Source organism: Manacus candei, unplaced genomic scaffold (assembly GCF_025592945.1).
Source record: "Manacus candei isolate 608988 ecotype Guabito, Panama unplaced genomic scaffold, ASM2559294v1 h1tg000223l, whole genome shotgun sequence".
Classification (NCBI taxonomy): Eukaryota; Metazoa; Chordata; class Aves; order Passeriformes; family Pipridae; genus Manacus; species Manacus candei.
Genome location: NW_026138271.1, coordinates 183,237 through 210,814, shown reverse-complemented (window position 1 = coordinate 210,814; position 27,578 = coordinate 183,237). Strand labels below are relative to the sequence as shown.

Here is a 27,578-nt window from a genome sequence, read left to right as displayed (position 1 = left end):
GGGGGAAGACATGGGGCTGCTGGGGGCAATGTCAGAGAGTTGGAGTTGTGGGTTGGGAATCTAGCAGGGAAGGTGCAGAATTGGGAGCAGTCACTAGGGACACCTGGTGTTTTTAGATGGGACTGGGAGTAGATTAAAGAAAACTGATTCTGGGGAGATTTAGGACAGTGGTAGGTGACATGTGGAGTCCTGATGAGGCAGTTTGATCCCTGAGAGATTTGTCAGAATAATATAATTTCCTGGCACACAGAGAAGTGTGTGGAGCAGGGAGAGGACAGAGATGCTGTCCCTTCCTCTTGGACACTCAGAAAGCTGCGCTGCATGGCTGACCTTGCTTTCTAGCTAGATAAAAGCCATGGAAAATGAGCTGCCTAAAGGCTGGGAGGGCTCCAGCATTGCCAGGTAATGCAGAATTACTGGGTGAAGTGCATCAAGGGCTGTCACACAATACACCTCTGACTCTGGGAGTCCTGTGCCCTGATCCCTGTTCTAGGGAGGTACCGCTGAGCCCTTCTGGTCTGACCCCCTTTGACCACTCTCATCATGTCAGGGACAGGAAAATAGCAGAGGGGATGTGAGAAATCAAGAGTGGGTGATGCTGGAGCAGGTCTGTCTGTGGAGTATCACTGTAGAGTCACAGAGTCAGAGCAAGGCTTGGGTTGGAAGGGATCTTAAAGATCATCTTGTTCCAGTTCAGTGATTTTGTTGGGCCTTGATCTGGTAATAGAACCCAAAGGCTGAGTCTCTCCTGTGTGTCACCTTTGTTAACCATTTGAGGACCCAAGGGATCCTCCCTTCCCACTCTTCTGGGCACATGGCTGCCACTTTCCCTGCTCCCAGGTCCAGCCATCAGCAGGGGTAAGTGCAGATTCCAAAGGTGGAACACACTGCAGACACAGCTGGCCCCAGATTCACCCAAGCAGGAAGGGGGGCAGTGCCCTTAGAGGTGCACAGCTGAGCACAGGGAGTCCTCACGGGGCAGGAACAACAGCCAGCTTCCCCCAGGTCCTGCCTGCCCACTCATCGGGTTTGCTGGTGGAATGGGCACACATTCCCTGCCTCTCTCAGGGAAATGCTCATGTCTGTAGGTCTCCAGCCTGCAGCCTAAGCATTGAGGTCTTTGGGGCTCTTTGGTCAGACCCTGAGCCTTTCATCCAGCTTCTGGACCAGCTCTTGGCTCTCACCACCTTTTGGATTCCTGCTTGCTGGCTAGTCCAGCTTGAATTTTACCAGTAGCTCTCACACACGTACCCAGAACAGCATGAACTGGCACAGTAAATACAGAATGTGGGGAGAGGGCAGAGCAGATGTGGTGAGCAGGCCCAGGGCTTGGCCACAGCAGCACCGACCAGCAACCTCTTGTTCTCCACCCTCAGCATTTCCCTGTGCTAGTTCCTCCTCTTTCATCCTGGACCAGTCCCCTTTCCCTTTTGGAAAACATTCCATAATAAGTGATGCACGTTCCCACAACCCACCTTAAAACTTCCTGCAGCCAGTTGGCCCTTTCCACAAGAGCTGTGCTGAGATAACCTTTCATAATCTCCACTACCTCTCTGGATGGGTTGCCAGGTTTGGTTACACTTCTCTAACGTGGGTGATTCCTTCGATGGTCCATCCAGGAGTGTTCAAGCCCTGTCTCTGCTACTTGCATTCCATTAAGGTCTGTGCACCTTTATGGTTAGTTTATTACCTTTCCTGCTTGCTGCCTTGTCTCCTGTGCTCAGCAGCCACCACCCAGGTCCTTTTCATCCTTCCTCTTCCCACGAGCGTGTGCCAGCTGCTGCCTTCACATCTTCTGGTTGGTGCCAGAGGTGTCCCATGAGGACAGTCCCCTCAGCAGAGGTGACACTTGGGGCTCAGATTTTCCAGCACAGCACAGGACTGCTTGTGGTTCTCCTTCCCTGTCACAGTGGGAGCAGCACCTGTGGCTGTGGGTGGGACAGGGCCTGTTGGGTGAGTGCTGGGAGTGTCTTTGGGGTTCTGGACAAAACCCTGTCAGACCGTGTGTGTCAGCTCAGTGCAGGAACTGCTCTCTGGGAAGGAGCTGGGGAGTAACGATATTTGGAATCAGGCTGTGAGGAATTGGGCTACAAAGCCCAGTTGCTGTGGCTATTACAGTCACGTTATTTCATGAGCTAATCAAACCCCATCTTGGCAGCTGCTGGTTTCATGTCCTCGTTCATTTTGGAAAGCTTTTCCAGAACCTAATGACTAGAAACCTTTTAATTTTCAGCTTCAACTTTCTCCTGGCAAGTTTTGTCCTTTGGGCAGCGTTCTTCCAGCTTGGCTCTTGGTTTTCTGCCTCTTATACATTTGTGGAGAACAGTTGCATCCCTCTGGTCCTTTGAGTTTCATGGGAAGCTGTTTTAATTTTGTAGGAAAGGCTCTCAGTGCTTCCTGGTCTCTCTGTACCTGGGGTCACTTTTTGTGCCTTAGAGCTATCATCTCCCCCAGGCTGCCATGACCTTGCCCAGCACAGGTGGCCACCAGTGGCTGGGTGACCAGTGACAGGCCCAGTCAGCCTTCAGAGCCTGTGTCTGGGCTTTGGGTGGCCGATAAGGTCAGGTGGCCCGGTGACAGTGCAGCAGGTGTCCCACCACATCGATGTTTTGTGGCATCGTGGCTGAAAATCGCTGTTTTGGCTTCTCCCATGTTGAGGTGTTTGGCCCCATTCCTTTACTGCAGCCTCTTGTCCCAGTGGGAAGCTGGAATGGAAGGCCAGGGAGTGTTGGGTGTTCTCCTGGGTGAGCTGCAGCAAAGCCCAGGCCCAGCTGGGTTTGTGGGGGTGCAGGAGGTGGAGCATCACACGTGGCCTGCGGGGTCCCTGGAGCATCAGTGGTGCTGCAGGGCACTGTGTGCATAGGGAAGGTGGGAAAGGGGCAGGAAAGCTGTCTAGGAAGGGGATTGGGATCCGGCAGGGATGAGCAGGCACCTCTGTCCCCGTGCCAGGTAGGAGGGAGCAGGGTGAGTTAGAGGGTGCTTAGGGGCACAGGCCTTTGAGCCAGGGCCGTGTTCCAGCAGGATGGGGTCCCTCGGGGGCTTGGCCGGGAAGTGCCGGGCGATGGTCTGACACGGAGTTTGCGGGTTGTTCTAGATCAATGGGGTAGACATGACAGAAGCCAGGCATGATCAGGCCGTAGCGCTGCTTACCGCGGCCTCCCCCACCATCGTGCTGCTGGTAGAGAGAGAGGGCTCGGAGCAGCCCGGCGAGGGAGCCTCGCCCGGCGTGCCCCGCGTGCGCATGCACTCCCCCCCGCCGCCCCCCGGCCCCGGGGACAGCCCGCCCGAGGAGACGCCCGCGCCGCAGAGGAACCACCTCTCCAGAGGGCTGGAGGATCAGTACCCCATCGAGGTGAGCTGGGCCTGGGGATACGGGGCAGTGCAATCCCGAGTGGGTTTCGTTTGAAAAGTGGTGTTGGGATGGGGGTTGGCCTGCTGGGTTCTCGGGGCGTGGAGAAGTCATCATAGAAAAGCTTGGGGTGCAAGGGACCTGAAAGCCCATCCATTTGCACCCCTTGCTATGGGCAGGGACACCTTCCACTAGCCCAGGTTGCTCCAAGCCCCGTCCAACCTGGCCTTGGACACTTCCACAGGGATGGGGCAGCCACAGCTTCTCTGGGCAACCTGTGCCAGGGCCTCCCCACCCTTATAGGGAAGGATTTCTCCCCAGTATCCCATCTTACCCTGCCTTCTGTTTGTGTAAAGCCATTCCCCCTTGTCCTGTCACTCCAGGTCCTTGTCCAAAGTCCCTCTCCAACTCTCTTGGAGCCCCTTCCAGCCCTTCTCCAGGCTGCACTGTCCCACATGGGGAAACTTGTCTTGTGGGTGTTCACCTGTCAAAACACCCCTGATTCCATGTTTTTTAATGTTTGAGGTCTGTATGTGCTGTCCCTCATTCCCTTTGACTCTTTTTCTTGTTCCCTCAAGGAGATTCATCTGGTGAAAGCGGGTGGTCCCCTGGGCCTCAGCATCGTCGGAGGCAGTGACCATTCCAGCCATCCCTTTGGGATTCATGAGCCAGGGGTCTTCATCTCCAAGGTAGAGACCCAGGAGAGCCGCCCAGCCCTGAGCTGTTGGATTATTGGGGTTAAGGTGAAAGGTTTTGATGCAAGTCCAGAAGTATGGGACGGATTTATGAAATAAAGGGATGGGAGGGGGATGTGTGAAGGGTTGTACCTGGATGTGTTGCTGCTGCTGGAGCCACCTCAGGGCACATAAAAGCCTCAAACCTGTGTAATCTCTACCAAACTCTTTGGAGGGATCCCAGTTAGCTTCTGAAATTACTGAGCTCCTCTTGGCTTTAGTGAGTCGTGGGAAAATGCTGGCATTGCAGAAAGTCAGTCACTGGTGGGATGAGTGTGTGAGTGGAGGGACACCAGAACTGCTCTGCTGCACTCAGGCCAATGCCCTTCGACCCCAGTTCCTGTTCCAGTGGTGACATCAGCTGATGCCATTTAGGGACAGCACACAGGCCAGTCACTGGCTGTAAGCCATTCCCTCACAGTCCTGCACATCCATGCTCCTTGGATTAGGAATGCTGGAGAGGACATCCCTGCCCAACCCCTTCTGCTTCCCAGCATCTCTTGTCCCATGGAGATGCTGAATCTGTCTCCTCTAACACCTGTGGCTGGGAGTCAAGGTTCAGACCCTGGTAAGGGCTATTTGGAATTCGAGAAGTGATGCCTGCCAGATCCCTTCCTTCACGTGCCCATTGTTCCTCTTGCAGCACTTCAGCAGGTCAGTGGAGCAGGATTTGCTCTTCCCAAAGCCAAACTAACTTTTTCCCACCATCCCTGCTTGCCCACGTGCTCACAGATGTCAGCTTTCCTTGCTGACTCCTTTGTTTTACCAGAAACAGAGGTTTGGTGCCATGGTTAGTCCCTCTGTAGCTCTCAGGATCCCCTGGGTGAGAGGAGAGCACTGGGTGAGGGCTGGAGTTGTACTGGTGCTGTCAGTCTTGGTTACAGTCATGGACAAAAAAATGGCAAAGCTGGAACAGGTTTGGTTCAGGTAAAATTGGGAATCTGAGAATAACATACGGAATGACAGTTCAAAGCAAATCCCACTTCATTCTTTGCCAGTGTTCACAGATTGGTCACCTCTTGGGGAACTTTGGCTGCAGAGAGAGGAGTCAAAACAGGCCTGGAGGGTGTGGGAGGACGCCCAGGGACACAGTCATATCTCCAAGGAAAGGTGGAATTCCCTTCTCCAGTTGTGCCGATGGTTCTCTGCAGGTCATTCCCCGGGGGCTGGCGTCGCGCAGCGGGCTCCGCGTCGGGGACAGGATCCTGGAGGTGAACGGCATCGACCTGCGCCACGCCACCCACCAGGAAGCGGTGAACGCGCTGCTCTCCAACGCCCAGGAGCTCACCATGCTGGTCCGGAGGGACCCGCCTCCGCCTGGCATGCAGGTGGGTTCTGAGAGACAGCACTGGGGGCAATCACACTGGGGCACCTCTGGAGGCCGTTGCTAACCTGGCTGGAGGTCTGGGACTAGGACACAACCAGACTCCTGGTTGGAATTTCCTTCTCCTTTGGAAGGATCCAGTCTCTTGTAAGCGTATTTCCAGTGGGGGAGTGGTGAGGGTCTCTTGCCGTACCCGTGGTGACTGTCATCAGAGAATGACCAGATTTTTGAAGACCACACCTGAGCAGGGAACAGAAGTGGGCAGAGCCTCACCAAAGGGACCAAACTGCCAAGTGAGGGACAGGATTAATTCAGGCCCTCTTCAGGGCATTCAGAATATGGCCACTCCGAGGAGTGTTCCCCCAGCTATCCCAGCACGATCTTGTCCCAGAAACAAGAACACTTTTCTGTGTTTCCAGGAAATATGCATTGAAAAGGCTCCAGGAGAGAAGCTGGGCATCAGCATCCGGGGTGGAGCCAAGGGCCATGCTGGCAACCCGTTTGATCCCACCGATGAAGGCATCTTCATTTCCAAGGTACCACAGGGAGAAGGGTGATCCCTGGGGCATCTGTTGGGTGTGCTCTGCCTGCTTTCACTGGTGCAGCAGTTCTAGACACTCTTCCTCCACCTAAGGAGGCAAATCCCTGTCCTTTCATATTTCCTCCTCTACAACAGCTACACCGTTTCTTCTTCCATTTCCTGTTTGCCTTTACTTTGCCTTGTGTTTCCTCTCTTACGTTTTTTCTGTAACGTGAACGCACACATCCTTCCTTTTCCCCACATTCCTGTTGCTTCCCACATGCCTGTGTCTTCCTGCCCCCCCCGACTCATGAGCTCTTCCCTCCTTCCTTGGGAAGCATCAGGAATTACTCCCCTTTCCTCCTGTGCCACGCACCCTGTGTGCAACTTTGTTCCCTTTGTGACTGCTTGTGTCACACTTATTTCTCATATCACTTTTCCCCCAGAAATAACATGTGTTTTCTTGTTGAACTGTGCATCAGCTTATGCTCCTCCCAACCCTTTCCAAAAAGTTTTTATTACCTCTTCTTCCCTGCTGGCAGTGGAGCACAGTAATAAGTGGTGCCATTTTAATAAGTGGGTCTTGCTGCTGGCAAAGGAGACTCTGGGTCTCCTTTGTGGTTCAAAGATTCTGGTTCACCTTGGTGTCACTGGTTCCCTCTTTAGCTGGTCTTGTGGGGTAGCGACTGATGTAAATCATCCTCCTGGCTGGGGACACTCCATAATAGCCAGTCAGCCCTGATAATTGAGGCTGCACTCAAGGCAAGGGAACATGCAGCATTTTTCATTACATGGCTGTAACTGCTTTATCTGGGTTCTAAAGTTAAAAGAGTGCATTTAAATTCCCTCTGTTAGAGCGACAGTTGCACTTTCACCTGAGACATTTGCAATAGCAGGAAAAGCAAACCTGGGATTATTGTAACTGATGGTTGTTTTTAAGGATTGGGTTTGGTTTTCTCTCTCACAGCATTGCAGCATTTGGGGATTGGAAGGGTCACAGTTTAGCCACAGTACAGGGTTAGTTCACCTCCCTCCCCTTTTTTCGCAATACTGGTTGTTTTAACCTGCAGAGAACCAAAGCCCTGAACGGCTCTGCTCTCCCTTCAGCTGTGTTACTCCCCTCAGCCTCTCTTATCTGTCCTATCCAGAGTGGAGTTCCTGCCTCTGATTTTCCCTGTGTATTTCCACTAACAGAGATACAAAAGTGATGCTTTTCTTCTTCCTCCTCTTTGCATGTCTGATCCCTGCCTACTTCCTCCTTAGTTTGTCTTCATTTGCATTTCCATTGTGTCTCTCTCCCACCAAACAATGATTTCCCTTTCTGAGATCCATCATGATTTGAGACCTTTTCCTTCTCACCCACTTCACTGGCAAAGCCAAAGCAGTTTGTTTCCTTGGGACAACACATTTCAAATTCACATTCTTTTATCTCCCATAAGAGATTCTTCCACACCTGTTTCTTCTACCAGCCTGTACAGGTTCTTCCTCCCCTGCTCTCTCCATCAGTCTACAGCAGTACTTGCAGATGCTTTCCCTGGCTCACTGTTCCCTGTGTGTGCTGTCCCCTCTCGCTCTGTCCTCCCGCTGGTCCCCGTGCTCTCTGATCCCCTCTGTCACCTCTCCAGTGACACCGTGACTCCCCGCTTTGTTCCAGGTGAGCTCCTCCGGGGCCGCGGCCCGGGATGGCCGCCTGAAGGTGGGGATGCGGATCCTGGAGGTGAACCACCAGAGCCTGCTGGGAATGACGCACACGGAAGCGGTGCAGATCCTGCGAGGGGTGGGCGACGCGCTCCTCGTGCTGGTGTGTGACGGCTTCGACCCCAAGGCTGCAGCTGCCATCGAGGTGAGGGCTGGAGTGACCAGGATCCCCCCACATGGATCCTTCCTCTTTCTTCACAGAATGCTGGGTTTTCCCAACCTTTTGCTGTAGATGTTTTTTGAGGTCCCAGATTTCAGTCTGACCTGTGATATGAACTGGAGGTGGTTGCCAGTCCAGAAAAGCAGTGGTCCCTCAGGACTGTCTCGTTCCTGCTGGTTCCAGAATTGTCCCGTGCTAGCACTGCACTGAAATGAAGTTTTCAAGCTCACTTTCTCCAGGCTATTTGTGCCCATTTTTTGGCCAATATTTCCTTTACAGTCAGTTGTCTGGCTCTTTATTGTTGTTTGCCTTTCCCCACTTGCCTTTCTCCAGGGTTACACTTCCCTGGAGCAATCCTGTGCCCTCTCAGATTTCTGTTTTCAAGGCTTAGCTAGTCAGCTTTTGTATTCTTCAGGAGAACACGAACCCAATCCCCACTCACCTCATCCCCTTCCTGCCCCTGGGTCCATTTAAATTCATCTTTCTTAGACCTCAGGATCCTCAAGCACTTGTCAGCTGAAATGACAAGGGTAGAACTGGGTGTTCTTAAGGTCCCTTCCAACCCAAACCAGTCTGGGATTCTATGGAATGAGGTTTCAAATTGTGAAAGAGTTCTGGTTCTGACAATCAGGAATTGTCCTGGTACTTCATATCTGGGAGCCCAGGATAGGGAAATTTTGGAATGGCACTCTGTGGACTTCCACCAGGTGAGATTTGCCTTTTGATTTGCAGATGTCCCCAGGAATCATCGCAAACCCTTTTGCTGCTGGCATTGGGCGCAAGAACAGCCTAGAGAGCATCTCCTCCATTGACCGGGATTTGAGCCCTGAGGAACTGGAGATCCTGCAGAAGGTGGGTGTTCTGGCTGAACTGGGAGAGTGGAAACAGTTTTTGGAAATCTCTAGTTAGTCTCCCTTGGTGCGTGGAATCTGCAACGTAACAGGCACTGGACATGGCATGGGGTCAGCAGGTCCCAGCACATGGATCAGGAATGCACTAGGATGGGACTGTGGTGCCTTCGTGAGGTTCCAGGTGCTCCAGGTGTGGAGAGAGCACTGGTTGAGGTGGCTCTAACTCTGCTCTCTCCTAGGAGATGGAAATGGTGAGAGAAGCAACTCAGTGGGAGAGAGAAGAAATGGAGAAAGTGGTGAGAGATTTTTTGTGTAGCAAAATCTGTTTGTGACAGTGACTCTGCTGAGCCCATGAGCCCTGAGGAAGGTGCCACAGGTTATCTCTGTCCCACTGTCAGTGCCATGGGAGCTCTGGATCTCTGTCCTGTTGTCAGTGCCATGGGAGCTCTGGATCTCAGTCTCGTTGTCAGTGCTGTGGGCAGCTCTGGATCTCTGTCCCACTGTCAGTGCCATGGGAGCTCTGGATCTCTGTCCCACTGTCAGTGCCATGGGAGCTCTGGATCTCTGTCCCACTGTCAGTGCCATGGGAGCTCTGGATCTCTGTCCCATTGTCAGTGCCATGGGCAGCTCTGGATCTCTGTCCCATTGTCAGTGCCATGGGAGCTCTGGATCTCAGTCTCATTGTCAGTGCTGTGGGCAGCTCTGGATCTCTGTCCTGTTGTCAGTGCCATGGGCAGCTCTGGATCTCTGTCCTGTTGTCAGTGCCATGGGAGCTCTGGATCTCTGTCCCACTGTCAGTGCCATGGGAGCTCTGGATCTCTGTCCCACTGTCAGTGCCATGGGAGCTCTGGATCTCTGTCCTGTTGTCAGTGCCATGGGCAGCTCTGGATCTCTGTCCTGTTGTCAGTGCCATGGGCAGCTCTGGACATTCCCTCTCCACAGAGAACTGCTCCATTACCCCAGCTGCTCTGGCTTTACCGTGCCTCCCTATGCACCTCTCTGGTGATGCATCTATGGTATTCAGAGTCCATTCTTGTTACCTGCTGGTACCTCCTGGCCAAGCTGCAGCTTTGAGAAAAATGGCCAATGAGCTTGGAAGTCCCAAATTTAATCAGTTCTCACTGTCTAGTACCCCATGACTTGACAGAGCTTTTGTGAGCAAAGATGAGAACACACAGCTCAGAGCTGCCCTGAGTGGAGAAGTGACGCTGTTAATCAGTCACAGCTTTGTGCTCCTCAGTTCACATGGTCATTTCTCTGCTTTGCTGTGAGAGTTTTGTGTTTCTGCTCACTGGTTCAACCTTGCACAGAAATAGAGATAGAATTTCTTGGAAATAGAAGTAGAATTGCCCAGAAATAGATCAGAAGACTCGAGCCCCTCAAGGACTTGGGGTTTCCCTCCTAAAACAGTAATGTATCCAGTCAGCATTTGGAAGAGAGAAAGCTGAATTCTTTGGTGTTGTCAGCTGGGAATCTGCTCCTCTGGCAGATGAGTCTGGACATTTTGCAGGTGTTCCATCAGGTTTCCAGTTTGGTCACACCTGATGTTTCTCTGGGTTCTCTCAGCAGTTGCAATTTCTCAGCCTTTTCACATTTGCTGCCCCACAAGAGCAGGGTGAGGTTGGCAGTTCTGGTGGAAGTGGAACGACCTTACAGAATAAGCTTCAACCTGATCCTGTTGGAGACTCCCTGCTCATTGCAGGTGCTGGACTAGATGACCCTGAAAAGTCCCTTCCCACCCAAACCATCCTGGGATTCTGTGAATAATTTAGGTAGGAGGGACCTCACCAGTGCCCTTGGTTCAGCCCAGAGCAGAGCCAATTCAGATAGATTTAGGTTTTTCCTATAAAATGCCTGGTTCCTTACCTGAGAAGGAACTTAGAGTGGTTCAGCAAACCTGATTTCTTTGTGTTTCTGTTGGAGCAAAGTCTTTTCCTGCCAGTTTTATGTTGGCAGTATATGCATTTGAATATGGATTTGGAAATAGATATATGGATTTGAATATGGATATGTGGATTTGAATACACTCCAGGAACTCCAGGAGACTTCAGGTAATGTGGGGTCAGTATCAGTACTTCTAACACCTGTGAATAACCAAGTCTGGCCCCAACCTGCTGCTCAGGCTGAGCAGGTGACATTTGTCCAGGCTCAGGTAAAGAAAGGTTTTGCCAGAATTCATACTGAGATTACTTTAAAGTACTTGGCCAAAAAAAAAATAGAAAAACCTTTATGATTGGTGAAGTAGCCTTGGCTATGTCTCATTTTAAGAATGCTGGTATTTCTTAGTGCCCCTTCCTTTGGGGTCTCAGGAGGAGGCAGCAATGGATGCTCCAGGCTCCTCAGAGGTCTCGGGATCCATGGACTGAGGCCCACGAGCAAAGACATGTTTTGCTGCTGAGTCTTTTAAACCTTGAATCTGGGATTGTGCTGTAAAGCTGTTTTTGATGATTAAATTTATCCCAGTGGTGGAGCCAGCACTGCATGGTGGGCCAGTGGAATGCTGAAGGAAGTTCCCATCTCAGTGCCACATCCTCAGTAATTTCTGTCACCATTTTTGGATGTCTTTTCTTACTCTTCAATGATTCATGTTGATTCCTGCACAAGAACAATAGACCAAACATGTCTCCAGCCTGAAGAACTGGGAAGAATTTGGTTTTTGCTCTACTCACTGTAGAGGTTTTCAAACCCACTTGCTGCAGACATCTGTTGCCTTCAATTCTCTGATAATTCAGTTTCTAATAGAAATATCAGTAACTCCAAGTCTCCATGGACTGATTCCTGGTGTATTTGTCTGTCCCAGCTCTGTGGCTCTAGTTATTTTTCTAATTTTAATCCAAATCCTTCCCATATGTTGTCAGAGATGGACTTTGAGCATTCCCCAGCTCCATCTGGGCTGGCTGGTGCTCCTGTCATTCCTCAGAGAAGTGCTCCTGTACAGCCTCAGAGAAGGGTCATACACCAGATTAGTGTCACCTGGAACCCTCACCCTACAGAGAACTTGTCCAAAACTAAGCATAACCGGATTCAGAATAGACCTTAACTTTAACTATCCTTCCATATCCCTTTGGGAGTTGTGATCCTCCAGAGCATTAGTGTCTTCTCCTGTGGAGGTTGGGGGCAGTGTGGGACACTGGATGTCTGTGATGTGTGGAAGCTATTGGAGAGAAGGGCCCAGGTGCTCAGCAGAATTTTCAGTTGGCTCCCTGTCAGCTGCCTTCCACCTCTCAGCCTCCCAGCCTCGGGACTTCTGGACTATCTGGTTCCTGCTTGGGAGGAGCAGCCAGGAGGGTTCTGTAGGCAGGAGAAGGGAAGGATGCTGCTGCTGTGTCCCCAGCTCTGGGCAGCAAAGCACAGAGGTATCAGCGTCCAGAAATCAGTCTTTAGGACAAGTCCCACACTGATCCCTTCCTCTTGCAGCCTGGAAGCCCACCCGTGGCTGGGGCTTTCGGGATTAGTCCCTGGTCACTGTAGTGTCCCTGCAGTGCTGAGTGACCGTGGGCTGATGGTCTGTGCTGGGCCCAGCCTTGTGCTGAGACTGGTCTGTCCCTCCCTGATGTGATGCTATAAGCAGCATGTGAGTTCTAGGCCTTTTTTTTCCTTGGTGACAGCCAGGCCTGTGCTCTGTAGATTTGTTTTTCCATTCCCTTCCAACCTCTCTTGCTCTGTCAAGGTGTCTCTTCTAGCAATGAGCAACCCCCTCCTCTCCCTTCGTGCTTGTGTGGCTTGTGCTTTCCTTTGCTTTCCCCAGGATTGTCCCTGCTGAGGATCTTGGGGACCTCTGCTCTTCCCCTGCACTGTGGCAGCCTGATCATGTTGTCCCAGGTGTCCCTGTCCATTCTGCTGGTGATAATCATGTGGGTGCAGAATTCCAGCTCCTCCTTCCCTGGTCCCAGGATTCTTGCTGAGTTTCTGCTCCCCCTCTGCTGGTGCTGGCACTGCTCCTCTATCCCCTTGGGAGTTCCTGCCCAGCATGCCTGACCTCTTTCCCTCTCTCTTGTCTCTCTGCTCTGGCTCTGTCCTGTCCCACGGAAGGAGCGGATGCGTAGGGAGCGAGAGGCAGCCACGCAGCAGCTTGAGGAGGAGGTGGAGGTGAGCAGCACGGAAGGAGGGCTGGAGAGTCCCAAAAAAGGGCTGCATCTGGACTGGAAGGCTGGAGAAATCCCCAAAAAGTGTTTGTTCCCTGTAGCCTGTGTTCTCCAATCCCTCCCCTAGACGGGTGTGACTTTGGGGATAACAGAAGAGATCAGAACTGAAGAAATGTGTAAGGGATTGAGAAAGGGACAGTGGAAAACAGTGGCTGGTTTGAAACCTGGACTTCTGTTTGGGGTTAGAAAGGCAACACATGGGAAGCAAAATTGAACAAAGTTGTACAGTGAATGTGAGTTAAGGTTGGGAAAAGAAACTAGAGGAATTGCAGAGTTGCACTCGAACATGTCCAGATCCAGACTGGAACTGTTCTGGATGCTCTTGGAGCAAACGGGTAGGTACAGCAACTCTCCTCCCTCCCTGTGAGGGAGTGGATGTGGGGGCAAGAGGAGTGAGGGGATGTGAGCAGCAGTGGGTGACCAGGAGCCCACAGTGACATGTTCTCTGCAGGGTTTCTCAAGCCCAGCCCCTGCTGTGGATCCCCCAGATTGTGTTTGGAACAATTCCAGCTCCTTTTCCAGGCAGTGGGAACTCTGCAGAGTTTGGAGATAAGGCCTTGGTTGTTACTGGGGTGGTTCCCTTTTCATTGCTCTTCCTCCTTGACTTAGTTGACTTTGGGCCTGACCCGTTCCTGGTGTCTGTGGGTCTTTCCCCTCTGCAGAGCATCCCCAGTGAGCCCCTGCGCCTGGACTACCGGACCCTGGCAGCGCTGCCCAGCAGTGGCCTGCAGAGAGGCAACCGTGCTGTGAGTGGGGCTGAGGGGTCCCTGCAGGGCGGGGGTGTGGGGGGGCAGAGGAGATGGGGGTCCCTCTGGGGGAGGCAGTGAGGGGCTGTGGAGATGGGGGTCCCTGCAGGGGAGGCCGTGGTCCTCTCCTTACCTGCCCTGTAAGGAAAGGTGCCATGCTGTGGTTGGTGATGGCATCCTCTGCAGAGGAAAATGGGGAAGCAGAACTGTGGGGTACTCTGGCACTGAAATGGGAGATAGCTGCAAAAGAAAGAGGGGAATAAGAAAATAAGGAGAGCAAGAGCCAGGTGGTTTTTCTTCTTGGGAAGAGAAGTTGCAAAGTTTGCGAAGTTGCAAAAAACAAAGTCTGGAACAAGGCAGAAAGAACAGCCCAGAGGAAAGAGAAGGAGACGTGAGTGGGAGAGTGCAGGGATCTGTTGTGGAAGGAAGCGGCTCTGGAAAGCTCCCAAGGAGGGAGGGAAAGATTTTTCCCAACACAGTGATGACAGTGTTGGGTGCACAGCTCAGTTGTACATCCATTTTGGGGTGGTGTTTAGGAAGGAGAAAGGCTGAAGGTGCTGAGACTGAAAGTATTAAAAAAAGTTCAAGGCCAGGTTGGACAGGGCTTGGAGCAACCTGGTCTAATGGGAGGTGTCCCTGCCCATGGCAGGGCGTGGGACTGGATGGTCTTCAGGGTCCCTTCCAACCCAAACCATCCTGAGATTCTATGAAAACCAAGATCCCCCAGGCCTGCAGAAGGCAAAGTGGCTGTGGTTGTGTGTTGTGGCTGAGCCCTGTGGCTCATGTATCATGTTGTGTGTCGTGACTCCAGCTGTGGATGCTCCTGCCCTGTGCTCTGCCTACCAGTCCCTCATATGTAGTGGCCAAGAGAAATTCCATAAACTTTATGGATTACAAACTCATCTCCCTTCTGTGTTGTTTAAATTCTCCTCTCTCCATCTTTGCTTCCTTTTATCTTTTATCTCCCCTGCATCACCCCTATTCCACTGGGCTTCTACCTGCTCCTTCACACATCCTCAGTCTCCTCCTTCCTTTCCTTCTGGTGTGGCAAGACCTCCCTTTGCTGTCATCATCCCACTCCATTGTTTTGGGATCATCTCTTTTACCTTTCCAGTCTCCATCCCATTCCACGCAAACAGGTCTCTTCTCCTGTTCTCTTTCCTCCTGTTTCCAGGCCCTCTTGCTTTCTGCCTCACTCAGTGCATTGGCTCCAGCTCTGGCTCCTTTTGTTCCCATACTTCTCAGCTTTTGGGTTTCCCCTCCTGCTGGTCACACAAAAAAGCATTATCAGGAAAAGGTTTATTTTTAGCGTCTCTGAGTGTAACTCAGTAGCTGGAAGAGGGGGAGAGCCAGCCCCAGGCAGCAGCTGCCTCCGTGCGTGGAGCAGAGCGGAGCAGCCCCTGGGAGCTTTTCCTTGCAGCCTGTGTCAGATGGGAACGCCTGGCATGGGAATGTGGGGCTGAGTGTGCTGGAATGCCGGGGTGATGGGCGGCATCTATAAATGTCCTGCTTCGGGGAAGGGCCCATGGGTGCCAATGTGTGCTTTTGTCCAGCTGTCACCAGCCCTGTCTTTGCTCTGGTTGGAAAAGTACGTCTGCCTGGATCGTGGGGACAAGTGAGATTCTGGTGTGGGGACAGAGGTTCTGGTGGTCCTTCAGGAGCTGCTCTGGCCTGTTTGGTGACTGCTGGAAGACTCAGCCAGGGTGGGCTTTCCAGCAGGACAGGCAGGTCAGTGACAGGTTGTCCATCTCTGGACAGTCTGACTGCATCCAGATGATTGGTGCTCTTGTCCCGTTCCCATCGTGGTTTTCTCTTTCTCCCTGTCTCCAGGCCAACTCTCTCACCACATACATTCTCCTCTAAAAACAGTGTCTGGGTATCTTTTACTGACACTTAGTTCCCTGCGAAGGAGCTGTTCTTGTCATTGCTGTGGGATAGGAGGAGCCGTAGGGAGCTGTTCCTATCCTCACCATGGGACACGAGGGGCTACATGGAACTGTTCCTGTCCTCCCTGTGGGGCAAGTGGAGCTGTAGGCAACTGTTCTTGTCCTCACTGTGGGGCAGGAGGAGATGCAGGGAACCATTCCTGTCCTTGCTGTGGAGCAAGATGGAGCTGCAGGGAATTTTTCTTATTTTGATAATGAAGCAAGAGGAGGTGCACATCAATCCTGACCACTGTAACTGAGGGTGGAATTCATCATGAGGATTCCAAGAATGGCCCCCAGAGAAGGGAGCAGGTGATTGTCTGCCTTGGATCCATCTGTGTTGCTGTGTCTGGGTCCCTTTGTGAGCAGGATTTAACAAAGGCTGAGGATTTGCCTGTTCTGTTTGTCCACTGTTAGAAGCCCAACTGAAAATTCCCTTTGGAAGCAGCATGGGAATGCTCATTTGGGTGATGCTCTTTGGCCATGCAGCCAGTGTACTGCAACATCTGGATAGAAGCTGTGGCTGCCCCACCACTGGAAGTGTCCAAGACCAGACTGGACAGGGCTTAGAGCAACCTGGTCTACTGGAAGGTGTCCCTGCCCATGGCAGGGGGGTGGAATGAGGTGAGCTTTAAGGTCCCTTCTCACCTAAACCATCCTGGGATTCTGTGACTCTTTGACAGTGCCCTTGCAGGAGTCAAAGAGCTGTTACAGTCTCTGTAGTCTGCATCAACCAGACAGCAAAGCCGGACCCGTGAGGGACTGATCACAGCAAAATGATTAAAGTCTAATTTTGCTTTCTGAACTATGAGAAACGGAGAAGAACTGACATGTCTCAGTACCAGGTCACCATGATTAGTTAATTAACAACCTGTACTTTCTGCTCTGAATTTGTTTCTCTTTGGTTTCTTGCCATTGATTCTTTCTCTGTATTTGTTCTGCAGATTTCAGATTAGATTTCTTTCAGTGCCCTGGAGGATGCAGGGTAACACGTGCTTGTCCTGTCTGCAGGCTGGGAAAGTTCACTGCATTGCCCAAATCTCTGCTTACCCAAAATAGAAATTGTGGCTTGTCTGACAGAAATAGTTCTGTGGGGCCAGGGAGCGAGGAATCCCCACCGGGACACGCCACAACAGTGGGAGCTGGAGCTTACAGCTAAGGGGCAGATCCTGCCCAGTTCCAGTCAGGTCCAAGAACAAAATAGGGATTGAGGCTCCCCACAGACTTTCAGGCTTGATGGCCCTCTGGGAAAAGGTGGTTGGAATTCGGGTTTTTACACTGGAAAGTCATATAGCCACAACAGCAGGATTTCTCAAGGTAGCACAGACTTTGCTGCCCAGGAAACACGATATGAGCCAGGGCTCTGCCAGCCACAGAGCTTGGGTTGGGGGGTTAGGGGAGGGCCTCCGAAATTCCTGAGCCTCCCAGCTGCCATTGTAGTCACCAACCCACCCCTGAGAGCTATTTTGGTGACCACTGCCATGACACAGGAGCTGGAGAATGTGCTCTGAACAGGAGAGGTCTTTCTGCTCCCCGGAGGCACTTGGATGGAAGGTTTGGTCTTTGCTTTTCTCTGCTCCCTTGAGGAAGGCTCTGGCTGGGGTAACAAATTCTCTTCTATGGCATTAAGAGGAAGGGTCAGGGCTTCATCTGGGCTGGGTGCAAGCCCTGGCAGAACTGAGGCTGCCTCAGTCCTACCATCAGCAAGAGCCGCCCAAGGGGTCTGTGCTCCATCAGCTGTACTGAGCTCTGGTACTTTGGGTGTGTTGTGATGCAGTGGGGCCATAAAAGCATGTTCACCTGTACAGGTGTGATGGAAATGCACGGGGTGGGTGTTGTGTGACTGTGTGGCAGTGCTGAGGTGACAGCAGAGGCTGGGCCATGGCAGGGGGAGTGAATGGAGTGGGAGTTGGACTGAATGATCTCCAGAGGTGCCTTCCAGCCTGAGCTGTTCTGTGATTCTGTGTGCTGTGGTGGGCAGGGGGAGGGCGTGTGCTCGTGCAGGTGTTGGCAGTGTGTTTGGCTGGAGAGCAGCAGGAGAAATGTGTGTGAGTTGGAGCAGTGCAGGGAGCACTCGTGCCTGTCAGCTCCCCAGGGTACGTGTGCACAGCGGGGTCCTGTCCTGGAAGTGGCACTGGGGGTCACAGATTGGTGGTAGAGCAGGAGAGAGGGATGGCATGGTGTGTGGGCATTAGCGCTGGCATTCTTCTCTCTCCTGTCCTTCTTCCTCCTTTCCTTTATTCTGTTCTCTTTATTTCTGTCTGATCCTTCTGTTTTCCTCTCAGCCTGTTCAGTGTACTAAGCCCAGCTCCAGCATGGAGGGTGACTGCACGGTGCTGTCCCTGCCCATGGCACGGGACAGCCGGGAAGTGTCCCCGGACCCGGCAGTGGGTGCAACCAGCGGCAGCGTGGCTGGGCCCCCTCAGCACCCCAAGGGCACGACCAGCAGCAGCGTGGCTGGGCCCCCTCAGCACCCCAAGGGCACGACCAGCAGCAGCGTGGCTGGGCCCCCTCAGCACCCCAAGGGCACGACCAGCAGCAGCGTGGCTGGGCCCCCTCAGCACCCCACGGGCATGACCAGCAGCAGCGTGGCTGGGCCCCCTCAGCACCCCACGGGCACGACCAGCAGCAGCGTGGCTGGGCCCCCTCAGCACCCCGCGTCACCCCAGCAGCACACGAGCGGGGCAGAACAGCCCTGGAGAGACAAACAGGACTCCACAGGGTGTCCCTTGTCCCAGGAGCAGCTTCCAGAGACGCCCGAGCCGGAGTGTCTGATCGACTCGCAGCCCATCCCCTTCAGTGAGAACCCCTTTGTGGTGGCCAACCGCAGGGGCAAGGCTGCAGGCACAGCCAGCCTGGGAGGGCCTCCCCTGGGCTACGGCAGCGGGGGCGTGCTGAAGACCAGCCTGTACTGCAAGGCAAGGGCGTGTGCCGTGTGGTGTTTGGCATGCACTCACACAGTCTCGGCCACCGGCCCCTACTAAACCCTGGCGCTGGGCAGCACGGTGCCCGTGGGCCAGGCCCCCCTAACCCGTGTGCCCCCAGCACTGCGCGTGGGGCCGTCGGTCCCCGACAGTCAGTGTGTTGTCCTCCGGCCACTAATGCACCCCGCTCACGGCCACGCGTGCACTGCCGAGCCCCGAGGGGACACGGTGACACCTGGGACTTCCCTGCTGGCCCTCCCAGTCCGACACGGTGACATCTGTGACTTCCCTGCTGGCCCTCCCAGTCCGACACGGTGACATCTGGGACTTCCCTGCTGGCCCTCCCAGTCCGACACGGTGACATCTGGGACTTCCCTGCTGGCCCTCCCAGTCCGACACGGTGACACCTGTGACTTCCCTGCTGGCCCTCCCAGTCCGACACGGTGACACCTGGGACTTCCCTGCTGTTCCTCCCAGTCCGACACGGTGACACCTGTGACTTCCCTGCTGGCCCTCCCAGTCCGACACGGTGACACCTGGGACTTCCCTGCTGTCCCTCCCAGTCCGACACGGTGACACCTGTGACTTCCCTGCTGGCCCTCTCAGTCCGACTGGGACAGCAGCGTCCCTGCCCGCTCAGCTGGCAGCACGGGGCTGGCAGGGCTTGTGGGAGGTCGGTGCTGGTGCCACACTTACACACCTGGGCCTCAACAAACCTTCTTAGGCATCTGAAAAGCAAGCAGAGAGCAGCTGCTGTGGTTGATCCACAGCCCAGGAGCTGCTCCTCCAAATGGCACTTTTCAGTAGATTGAGACTGGGATTTCAAGGGAGAACTTTGCTTTCTGCTCTGGGAAATCTGTTTGTATTTGACATTCTTGCTGTTGCACAGGGAACTTTTGGCAGAGCAGGGACTAGACCCAAAGAGGGTCTAACCCGTCCTCTAGATGAGCTCTACGTTGCTTTCCCCTTCTTCCTTTCTCAGCCTTTTTTGGAGGTCTCAAAAGCTAAACAGCCACAGATGAACAGCCCCACACAGAGGAAAAACCAACCAATCAACCAACCCAGCCCCCAGCTGTATTGATCTTGGAGGTATTTTAGGGAATTTCACAAGTGTGTAGGCAGGTCAGCTTAGAACAAGGCATGCAGTGGAATCTGTGCTCCAGTATAAACTTCAGGTCACTTCAGGCTTGGTCAGATTAAACACTGTTGCCCAAGGCTGACTTGAACCAACTGACCAGCGGCTGTGATATTAGTGACTGGGACCGTAGGCTTGCCTAAACAGTTCTCTAAATCCCAAATGACCTACTTCCACCTTTAGGCATCTAAAATACTTCCGAAATGTGCTCCTCACTCCTGCAGTCAGAGTGCAGGTGGTTCCTGGGACTCTGCTCTCTGTTCAGCTGTTGGGATGGGCTGTTGGCTGGTTCAGCCAAGCGTTGGTGCCAGAAGTTCCTCTGGAATTGAGGAGAGCCCTGTCTCTCCAATGCTACTGGTTCTACCAGCAGGCCAATAGTAATGGATGTGGCTGGGGATGATTCCTGTCTCCTTCCAGTTGGCAATGGCTATTTTTGCTCAGTGTCTGTACAGCAGGAGGTTTGCCTGGACTGTGACCCTGCCTGTGAGGGCTGTGAGGAGTCAGGGAAGAGGATTCTCAGGGCTTGCTATGAGGCAGAGGCTGTACCTGATCTAGCTGGCCTTGCAGGATGTTTGGATATGATCCCAGTTCCAATGTTTGATGCCGTTCCCTTGCTGTTTTTAGCGCTTTTTGGCAGTTTCTGGCACATTCCAGCTGCTGCTGGGTCCTGCTAACCCTGCTCCCTGGGGAGGGGCCATGGCTGGATGTCCAGGGTGTGCTATGCCTCCCGGGCTCTACAGACCCCCTTCTGCCATACAGTAACTCTCGAGCTTTGTCTTCTCTCTTTCAGGCTCCTGTGGGCGAGTCTGGGACAGGAAATTCCAGGCGTGAAACCCCCTATTCACCCAGTAATCCACAGGTGAGACTGCCCCCTGGATAAGTGACACAGGAAAGGCAGGGAGGCACTTCCAGGGATGAAATGCAGAGGAAGCTGAGGGCGATTATCATCCTTCAGTGACACTGTCGAGGTGGAGGGGATCTGTCACAGGAGGCAACTAGAGAGCGAGGGAAGAGCTGCCTCCTTCAAAATGCCTCAGAGAGCTAGGAGGGTGATTAGCTGGTCATAAACGAGCTCTGAGAAGTGGCTTAATTCCAGGGTGATGAGATGGGGAGTACCTGGGATGGTACTACCTGTAGTTGTCAGTATTTTGGGAATGGCTTCACCAATGCCTTATACAGAGACCCTGGTAACTGGTATGTGGTAAGAAATGGAGGAGTCAGGGTTTGGAGAATGATCTCAGGTCTGTAAACCAGTGCTGCCCAGTGCTTCCCAGAGGATCCCTGGATCTGTGTGTGACACTGGAGGTGACCCATGTGAGCTGTTAGGAAGGAAGTGGAAGGACCCTGCACTCAGGAAATGATTTACTACAGCTCCTTGCTCAGAGGTTTTCCTTCTGCAATGGGAAGTGTCTTTATTTCTTGTAACTTCTGATTATTTTTTCTTTATGAATATTACCTGTCCTCCCTCACTGTTCTTATTCGTTGTATCAGCTCTGATCTTTCCTTTTCAGTCTCTGAGTCTTTGCTCCCACTGTCCATCCTGTGGCAGGAGGTGTCACAGCTCAGTTGAACCTTTTGAAGTTAAATGATCTTAAATGGATTTTTTTAATTTTCCCTTCACAGCCATTACCTGTAACTGGGTTTTATACTGGGGGCTTGAGTGAACTGCAAGTTGTACTTTGTCCTCTGTCTGTAGTCGTTTTGGGTCTGTTGTGTTCCTTTTGGAGTCCAGCTGCTCTCCAGCTGTTTGGGAGTAGCTGTCCAGCTGCTCTCCCCACCGGCTCTAGCACTTCCCTGATCTTCAGTGGAGCCATTTCAGTTCTCAGAGCTGGAGAGGACTCTTGAGGTGAAGGGCTTTACCTTGGGGTGAGGTGACCAGTGACACGGGCTCAGGAGAAGGATTGAGACCACCTGCTGAAACTGTAGGAGCAGCACTTCAGTCCATCTCCTGTTACTCCTCGGCCTGTCTCACATCTCCCTCAGTTCTTGGATCCTTTGGAATTGAGTGTCCATCGGGAACACAACAAGATGAGAAGAGGATACGATTTGTTATAGCAACACTATTTCAAGGCACTTTGTTCCAGCTGCATGTGTTTACCTATTTGCATTTCTGACAGCAGCTGCAAACTGGGTGAGGGTTTATTTTGGGCTGTTTGTAAGTTTTCCTTTTACCACAAGTGCCAGTTTTCTTTGAGATTGGTTTCCATGGATTCCCAGGATGGTTTGGGTGGGAAGGGACCTTCAAGACTATCTCGTTCCACACCCCTGTCATAGACAGGGACACCTCTCACTAGCCCAGGTTGCTCCAAGCCCTGTCCAACCTGACCTTGAACCCTTCCGGGGATGGGGCAGCCACAGCTTCTCTGAGCAACCTGTGCCAGGGCCTCCCCACCCTCCCAGGGAAGGATTTCTCCCCAATATCCCATCTAACCTTGCCTTATTTCAATGGGAAGCCATTCCCTCTTGTCCTGGCACTCCAGGCTCTTGTCCAAAGTCCCTCTCCAGCTCTCCTGGAGTCCCTTTAGGCACTGGAAGGGGCTTTAAGGTCCCCCCAAGGCCTTCTTCAGGCTGAACACCCCCAGCTCTCTGCTTTTCTGAGGATTCAGGAGTCTTGTTCCTCCAGAGCAGAAGTTCCAAGGAATTGCATCTCTAATTCTCTGGCTCCATCTATTTTTACTGTTAATTCTTTGGTTTCAACATCGTGTAGTCCAGCCAGAATTTATTGGCTTATTTCAGAGAATTCCTGAGGGAAATGGAATCCTTTGTCCTGAGTTGGCGTCGTGCCTCTGTGAGGGGGTGGGGGAGGCAGGAGGTGTTTGTGGTGGGTCTGTTTGTGCTGAGCAGGGCAGAGGGGCTTCCCCCGTGGTGGGCACCCCGACAGCTCTGGGTGCTGCAGTCTCTGTGCTTCTCTCCCACGGAAAACCCAGTGTCTCCATTTTCTCTCCCATTCTCTCCCCTGCTGATGCCCCTCTCCAGGTGCCCGCAGCCCCCCGGCCCCCTCACCTGGCCGGCAGGGAGACCCGCTTTGTAAGTGCTGCTGGTGTGCGGTGTGCGCTGCTGCTCCGGCTGCTCCCGCTGCCCGCGCCCCCTGCTCCGGCCCCGCGGGGACCTGGGGCTCTCTGGGGCTCCCCTGGGGCTCCCCTGGGGCTCGCTGAGGAAGCAGTGCCCTGCTGGCACCTGAGGCACAAGGGGCTGCTCCCTGTGAGCTGCTGCTGTGATGGCACCTGCGAGCGCTTCTGGGGAGGACCTGCAGTGGGATGGCTTTGCTCCGGCTTGGGGGCAAGTGCGGAGGGTGGGAATATGCCCAGGGAATGTGCCCATGGGCCAGGACCAGGAGATGTGCCTGTGGGCCAGGACCAGGGGCAGTGACCAAGGGCCAGGACCAGCCTAGAGCTGGGGTCAGAACCTGGAGATGTGCAGAGAGCTGAGGGCATCCTTGCATAGCAGAGGAGCTGCTCTGGCAGGTGAGCTCTGGCCTGTCCCCACTCAAAGAAGCAGGAATGGCGGGGTTTCTGTGGCATCTGGGAGTTCCCCAGACAGGGCAGGCAGTGGGGCAGAGGTAAACTAAAGGTTTTCAAGGTGGACTCCAGATTTACACCTGTATTTCTGTTTGCAGGCTTCCATTAACTTCATTACATCGCAGGATGACAGTAAATCAGTGAGTACAACTGTCCTGAGACCTGACTGTGGTGTCCCTGCACATCCCCCAGCACGTGGAGCTTGTCTCTTCCTCCTGTGGGTGCTCACTCCCACCCAGCCTTGCAGCTCCACTGTTGGCTCCTATTCTATTTCCTCCAGTCCTCCACTGTGCCTCAAGTTTGTACAAATGCACCAAGTCTTAATTATGATCCATTTGAAAACCCAACACAGCTGTTTTTGCAGCTTATATTCCCGTTTCCACTCGCAGCTCCCACTCCTGGCGTTTTTGCTGGCTTACCCAACTCCTGCTGTCACTCTCTTTAGTGTCAGATGCTCTGTTCACTTCCACACAGCATCCAGCAGCGATGATGATGCCTAGGTCAAGTCTTAGACTCTTGCCTCTGCTCCTATAACTGCATTTCTAGTCAGAGCCCTGGCTGGGTCTGGTTCACTTCCATCTACAGCTTCTGCCAGTTCCCAGTTCCTGGCTGATGTTTCCTTACTTCCACCCCCAGTGCTCACGTTCTCTGAAGTTCATCACACTCGTGCCATATCCTGCTGACCCTTGTAGCTGCTTCTTGTGTGGCAGATGCTCCCTTGTGGCCTTCTCCATAGCCCACTGGTCCTGAGTGACCCTGACTTGGCTGAATCTCTTTTGGTGTTGGCCCCAGGAGCTCTCCTGCTGGTCTGGGTCCGGTAGCTGGAGCGGGCAGCACAGCTGAGGAATGGAGCTGGGGTGCATGGATTTGCATGGATTTGTTCATTCACCTGCATGGCAGACACCTCGCTGCCCTAACTGCTCATTTCTCTTCTCTCTTTCTCCCTCCCCCTCCTCTTCCTCTGCCTTTCCCTGGGGCACTGACATGAGCAGACCAAGCCCGGCGTCATTCAGCCTCTGTCCCGCGTGCGACAAAGCGCTGCCTCACACTCTGCGGAGGAGGGGGACAGCCCCAATCCCTTCCAGCAGCCCGAGCCATGCTTCAGGATCCACAACTCTGTAAGTGGCCTGGGGTTTCTCCCTGAAAGCCATTTCCCTGCCCTGGGTGCCGTGGTGCCACATGTTGTGGCTGGACACCCTCCCAGCAGTGATGGTGGGGTTTGATGACCACGTGCCTGAGCTGAGGCTGGTGGTGTCCATGCACCAGTCTGGGTACCCCGGGGAGGAGCCCTCACTCCTCACAGGCAGGGCAAGGTCAGTGCATCCCACTCATTTCTCTGGGCCTCCCCAGCTGCCCCGTGTCTCCCCGTCCCAGGAGTCGGCAATGCTGAAGCTGTTGTGGCAAAAATCCCCAGAGCAGGGACAGGTTGAGAGCCATATTTGTGAGGTGTTAAGTTCTGTGGAGACATAAATCCTACAGAACCTGTCAGTATCTGGCACCTTGGAGAAAGAACCAATACCATCCTGCTGATGGATTTTAAGATTTACAGAATTATTATTTTTGAAAAGTTCATATTCCCAGGACTATTTGTTGATGGGAGAGAAAGATTCAGGTGTTTTGGTCTTTGTCATGCCAGAAGAAGTGGAAGGAATAGTGGAAGGTGTCCCTGCCCACGGCAGGGGGCTGGGACTGGATGTGCTTTAAGTCCCTTCCCACCCAAACCATCCTGGGATTCCATGGATCCAGCCCTTCCATCTCTACTGGAGCTTGTATGACATGATACCAAACCAGAGGTGTGGTTTGCAGACAAAGAGCTGTACAGAACCCATGGAATTGGCCATGGTTCACATTTTACAGTCTCTTCTGATCTCGCTGTGCTGTCCTTCAGCCTGTGCAGAAGGAACATGATCAAACAACATATTTTAGCCTCAGCCCAGAACAAAGAAAAAGTACAAAGGCCTGGAACTGGATTAGTGCATCTGGGGGGTTGGAGTGATGAATAGCAAAGGAGTATTTGTTTTCCAGCAGAAGGAAGGTTGGGGTGTCATTGTCCCCCATCCCATTAATTTCTGTGATGCTTTGAGCAGGTCACCCCAACTGTGCTTCCCCCCAGACATGGCAGGAGGAGTCATGGGGAAGGTGGGTGAGGAAAGGACCAGCAAAGGCAGTGACAAGCAGTAGGAAGGTCCCTCAGACTTTGTCAGATGTTTCTGAGTAAGTGGAATCCTGCAAAGGAAATATATTAGATGAAAGGCAGATCTCCTCAGAGATTACAGATGCTTGAATCAGATCATGGAACCACAGGGTGGTTTGGGTCGGATGGGACCTTAAAGACCATCTTGTTCCACTCCCTGCCATGGGCAGGGACACCTTCCACTAGAAGGAATCTTAGTAGAGGTCAGAATCAACCATGTAACTGTTCCAGCCCCCAAAGCCCTGATTCAGGTAGGCACATGCTGGTTGAATTGGGTGGAAGTCCTCAAGGACTGTGACAGCAATGTGGCCCTTGGCCAGGAGATCCATCTCAACATTCCTGTCAGGTCAGTGAGGATCTGTGCCACGACAAGTACCATTCCTCCACCATCCAGGAAATAAAACAGGGCTGTGACCCACATGCTGCTATGTGTAGTGTATGTGCAGTACTTTGCTCCTCGTGTTCCTGCCCAAGGCTCAGGAGCAGCCTTGGCAAGGCTTACGTGTTCCCTTACACGTTCCTTTCCGTATCCCACTCGTCGGGCTCTGCAGGCCGAGAGCTGGGCTGTGTTTCCCCCGTGTGGGTTTTGTCACACCACCTGTGCTCACCTTTACCTCCTGTCTGTCCCCGTAGCAAAAGCCACCGTCGCCACCCTCCCCTGACGAGGTCCCCATCAATGTCAAGCAGGCCTACAAGACCTTCGCAGCAGTGCCCCTGTCCCACCCGCTGCTCGGGACACAGGTAACTCGTGCTGCTGGGGGGCTGCTCCAGCACAGGGCTGAGCAGAGCAGGTGTGAGAAGGGAAGGAGGTGGTGGTTTGTTCCCTCCAAAGCAAGCTGCCGTGGAGAAGGGGGATGTTGAGGTCCTGTGGAAGTTGGCGTCTGTTCGTGATGCAGATGGTCACCCTGCAGAGTGTATCAGGTCCTGGAATCTCACAGCACCGCTGTTCTCCTTGGACATTGGGATGCTGATGTACAACCAAGCTGTTCTCATACAAAGGAACTCTGAAATTCCAGAGTCCAGGGCCAGGCTAAACCTATGCTGAGCCATTTTTGAGTGGATTTTGATTTTGAGCTTCACTGGAACTATTTTTTCTCCCCTCCATGTAGCGGAATCATGGAACAGTTCAGGTTAGGTGAGGCCTTGGACGTCATTGCCTTAGTCTCCCATGCGAAACAGCACAACCTTGGAAGTTAGAATCATTGAATAATGGAATGTCCTGAGTTGGAAGAGACCCATAAGGGTCATCAAGTCCAGCTCCTGGCTCTGCATAGGACACCCCCAAGAATCCCACCATGTGCCTGAGAGCATTGTCCAAATGCATCCAAAGTTGTAAGAGGTTGCTCAGGCCCATCCCCTTGAGTTCTGAATTCCCAAAATCAGAGATTCTGAGGACACTGTGGGCACTCTGCTGTGAAGAGTTTTTTTTCTGTTTTATTGAATTTCTTTTACCACAGATTATGTCTTCTGCTTATCCCTTACTGGACATCTCTGAGGAGCCTGACCTTGGCTCTGTAACTCCTCTAGGGATGCAGGAATTAGATCCCCCTCCCCTGAGCCTCCTCTTCTAGGCTGAACAAGCACAGCCCTCTGAACCTGTTCTCAAATGTCACCTCCTGCAACCCCTGTGCCATTTTGCTGGCATCCCCTTGATGTGGTGTGGTTTGTTGGTGTCCTCCACATCCCGGGGAGCCCCAGTCTGGGCTCGCTGCTCTCGAGGTGCCCTGAGCCTGCTGCCTCCCCTCCCATGCCATCCTCCCTGCCCATCCTTCCTGAGGAGCCTGTGTCCATGCATGCCAGCTCCAGCTGGGTGAGAGCTCTGGAGCTGTCTGACATGGGCAGTCGTTTACTAAAGGAGCAGAACCCTGTGGCAGAACCCCTTTGGCGCTTCGGGGCCCTCTGCTCTCGGGATCACCTCACTGCTTCCCTTTTCCCTGTTCCTGTCTTCTTCTTGCTGGCTCATTCTTGCTGCAAATGAGATCCTGTTTCACAGATGGCTTTCTACTGCGGTGTTGCTTCTTCATTTCCTTTCCTTCCTCTTCTTTCTCTCCTCTCCTTTCCCTTTCTTTCCTTTTCCATGTTCATGCTGGAAGCTGTGGCTGTCCTGCAATGACTTGTGACAGCCACTTTGTGCCCTCCCATGTCCCTTGTCCTCACCTGCCCTCACCTTGATCTGGTTTGGTACATCAAGAGGGGTCACAGTCTGTCTCTGCTGTTTGTAGGCTTGATTTTTGTCCATTTTAGCTTTATTGACTGATTTCCTCAGAGTTAATGACTGTCAGACAACCTCAGGGAAGATGTAGCAAAGCAGGATGAACAGGAGGTGGACCTGGTCTCTGTTGGCATCTGCCATCC

The 27,578-nt window shown here is 53.1% G+C and overlaps 1 protein-coding gene and 1 long non-coding RNA gene across 28 annotated transcripts in view; one reads left to right on the top strand and one right to left on the bottom strand.

The window, feature by feature from the left end:
• The window catches only part of SCRIB (scribble planar cell polarity protein), a 102,278-nt gene that overhangs the window by 53,737 nt on the left and 20,963 nt on the right, over nt 1–27,578 (top strand). For 4 of the 27 annotated variants that reach the window (XM_051774731.1, XM_051774728.1, XM_051774722.1 and 1 more), the window contains exons 21-35: nt 3,095–3,352; nt 3,928–4,038; nt 5,235–5,411; nt 5,827–5,943; nt 7,582–7,770; nt 8,518–8,637; nt 8,876–8,932; nt 12,669–12,725; nt 13,444–13,527; nt 17,738–18,370; nt 20,302–20,370; nt 22,488–22,538; nt 23,128–23,169; nt 24,022–24,147; nt 25,857–25,964. In XM_051774731.1, coding sequence (XP_051630691.1) covers nt 3,095–3,352; nt 3,928–4,038; nt 5,235–5,411; nt 5,827–5,943; nt 7,582–7,770; nt 8,518–8,637; nt 8,876–8,932; nt 12,669–12,725; nt 13,444–13,527; nt 17,738–18,370; nt 20,302–20,370; nt 22,488–22,538; nt 23,128–23,169; nt 24,022–24,147; nt 25,857–25,964 — 2,199 coding nt within the window. The remainder of the gene's footprint in view (nt 1–3,094; nt 3,353–3,927; nt 4,039–5,234; nt 5,412–5,826; nt 5,944–7,581; nt 7,771–8,517; nt 8,638–8,875; nt 8,933–12,668; nt 12,726–13,443; nt 13,528–17,737; nt 18,371–20,301; nt 20,371–22,487; nt 22,539–23,127; nt 23,170–24,021; nt 24,148–25,856; nt 25,965–27,578) is intronic. The other 23 variants (XM_051774750.1, XM_051774724.1, XM_051774725.1 and 20 more) reach the window with 22 other exon arrangements.
• Nucleotides 18,377–19,682, bottom strand: LOC127464440 (uncharacterized). The gene is made up of 3 exons (XR_007901365.1): nt 18,956–19,682; nt 18,870–18,912; nt 18,377–18,826 (listed from the first exon to the last, which is right to left on the bottom strand). It is a non-coding gene; the product is annotated as an uncharacterized LOC127464440 (long non-coding RNA).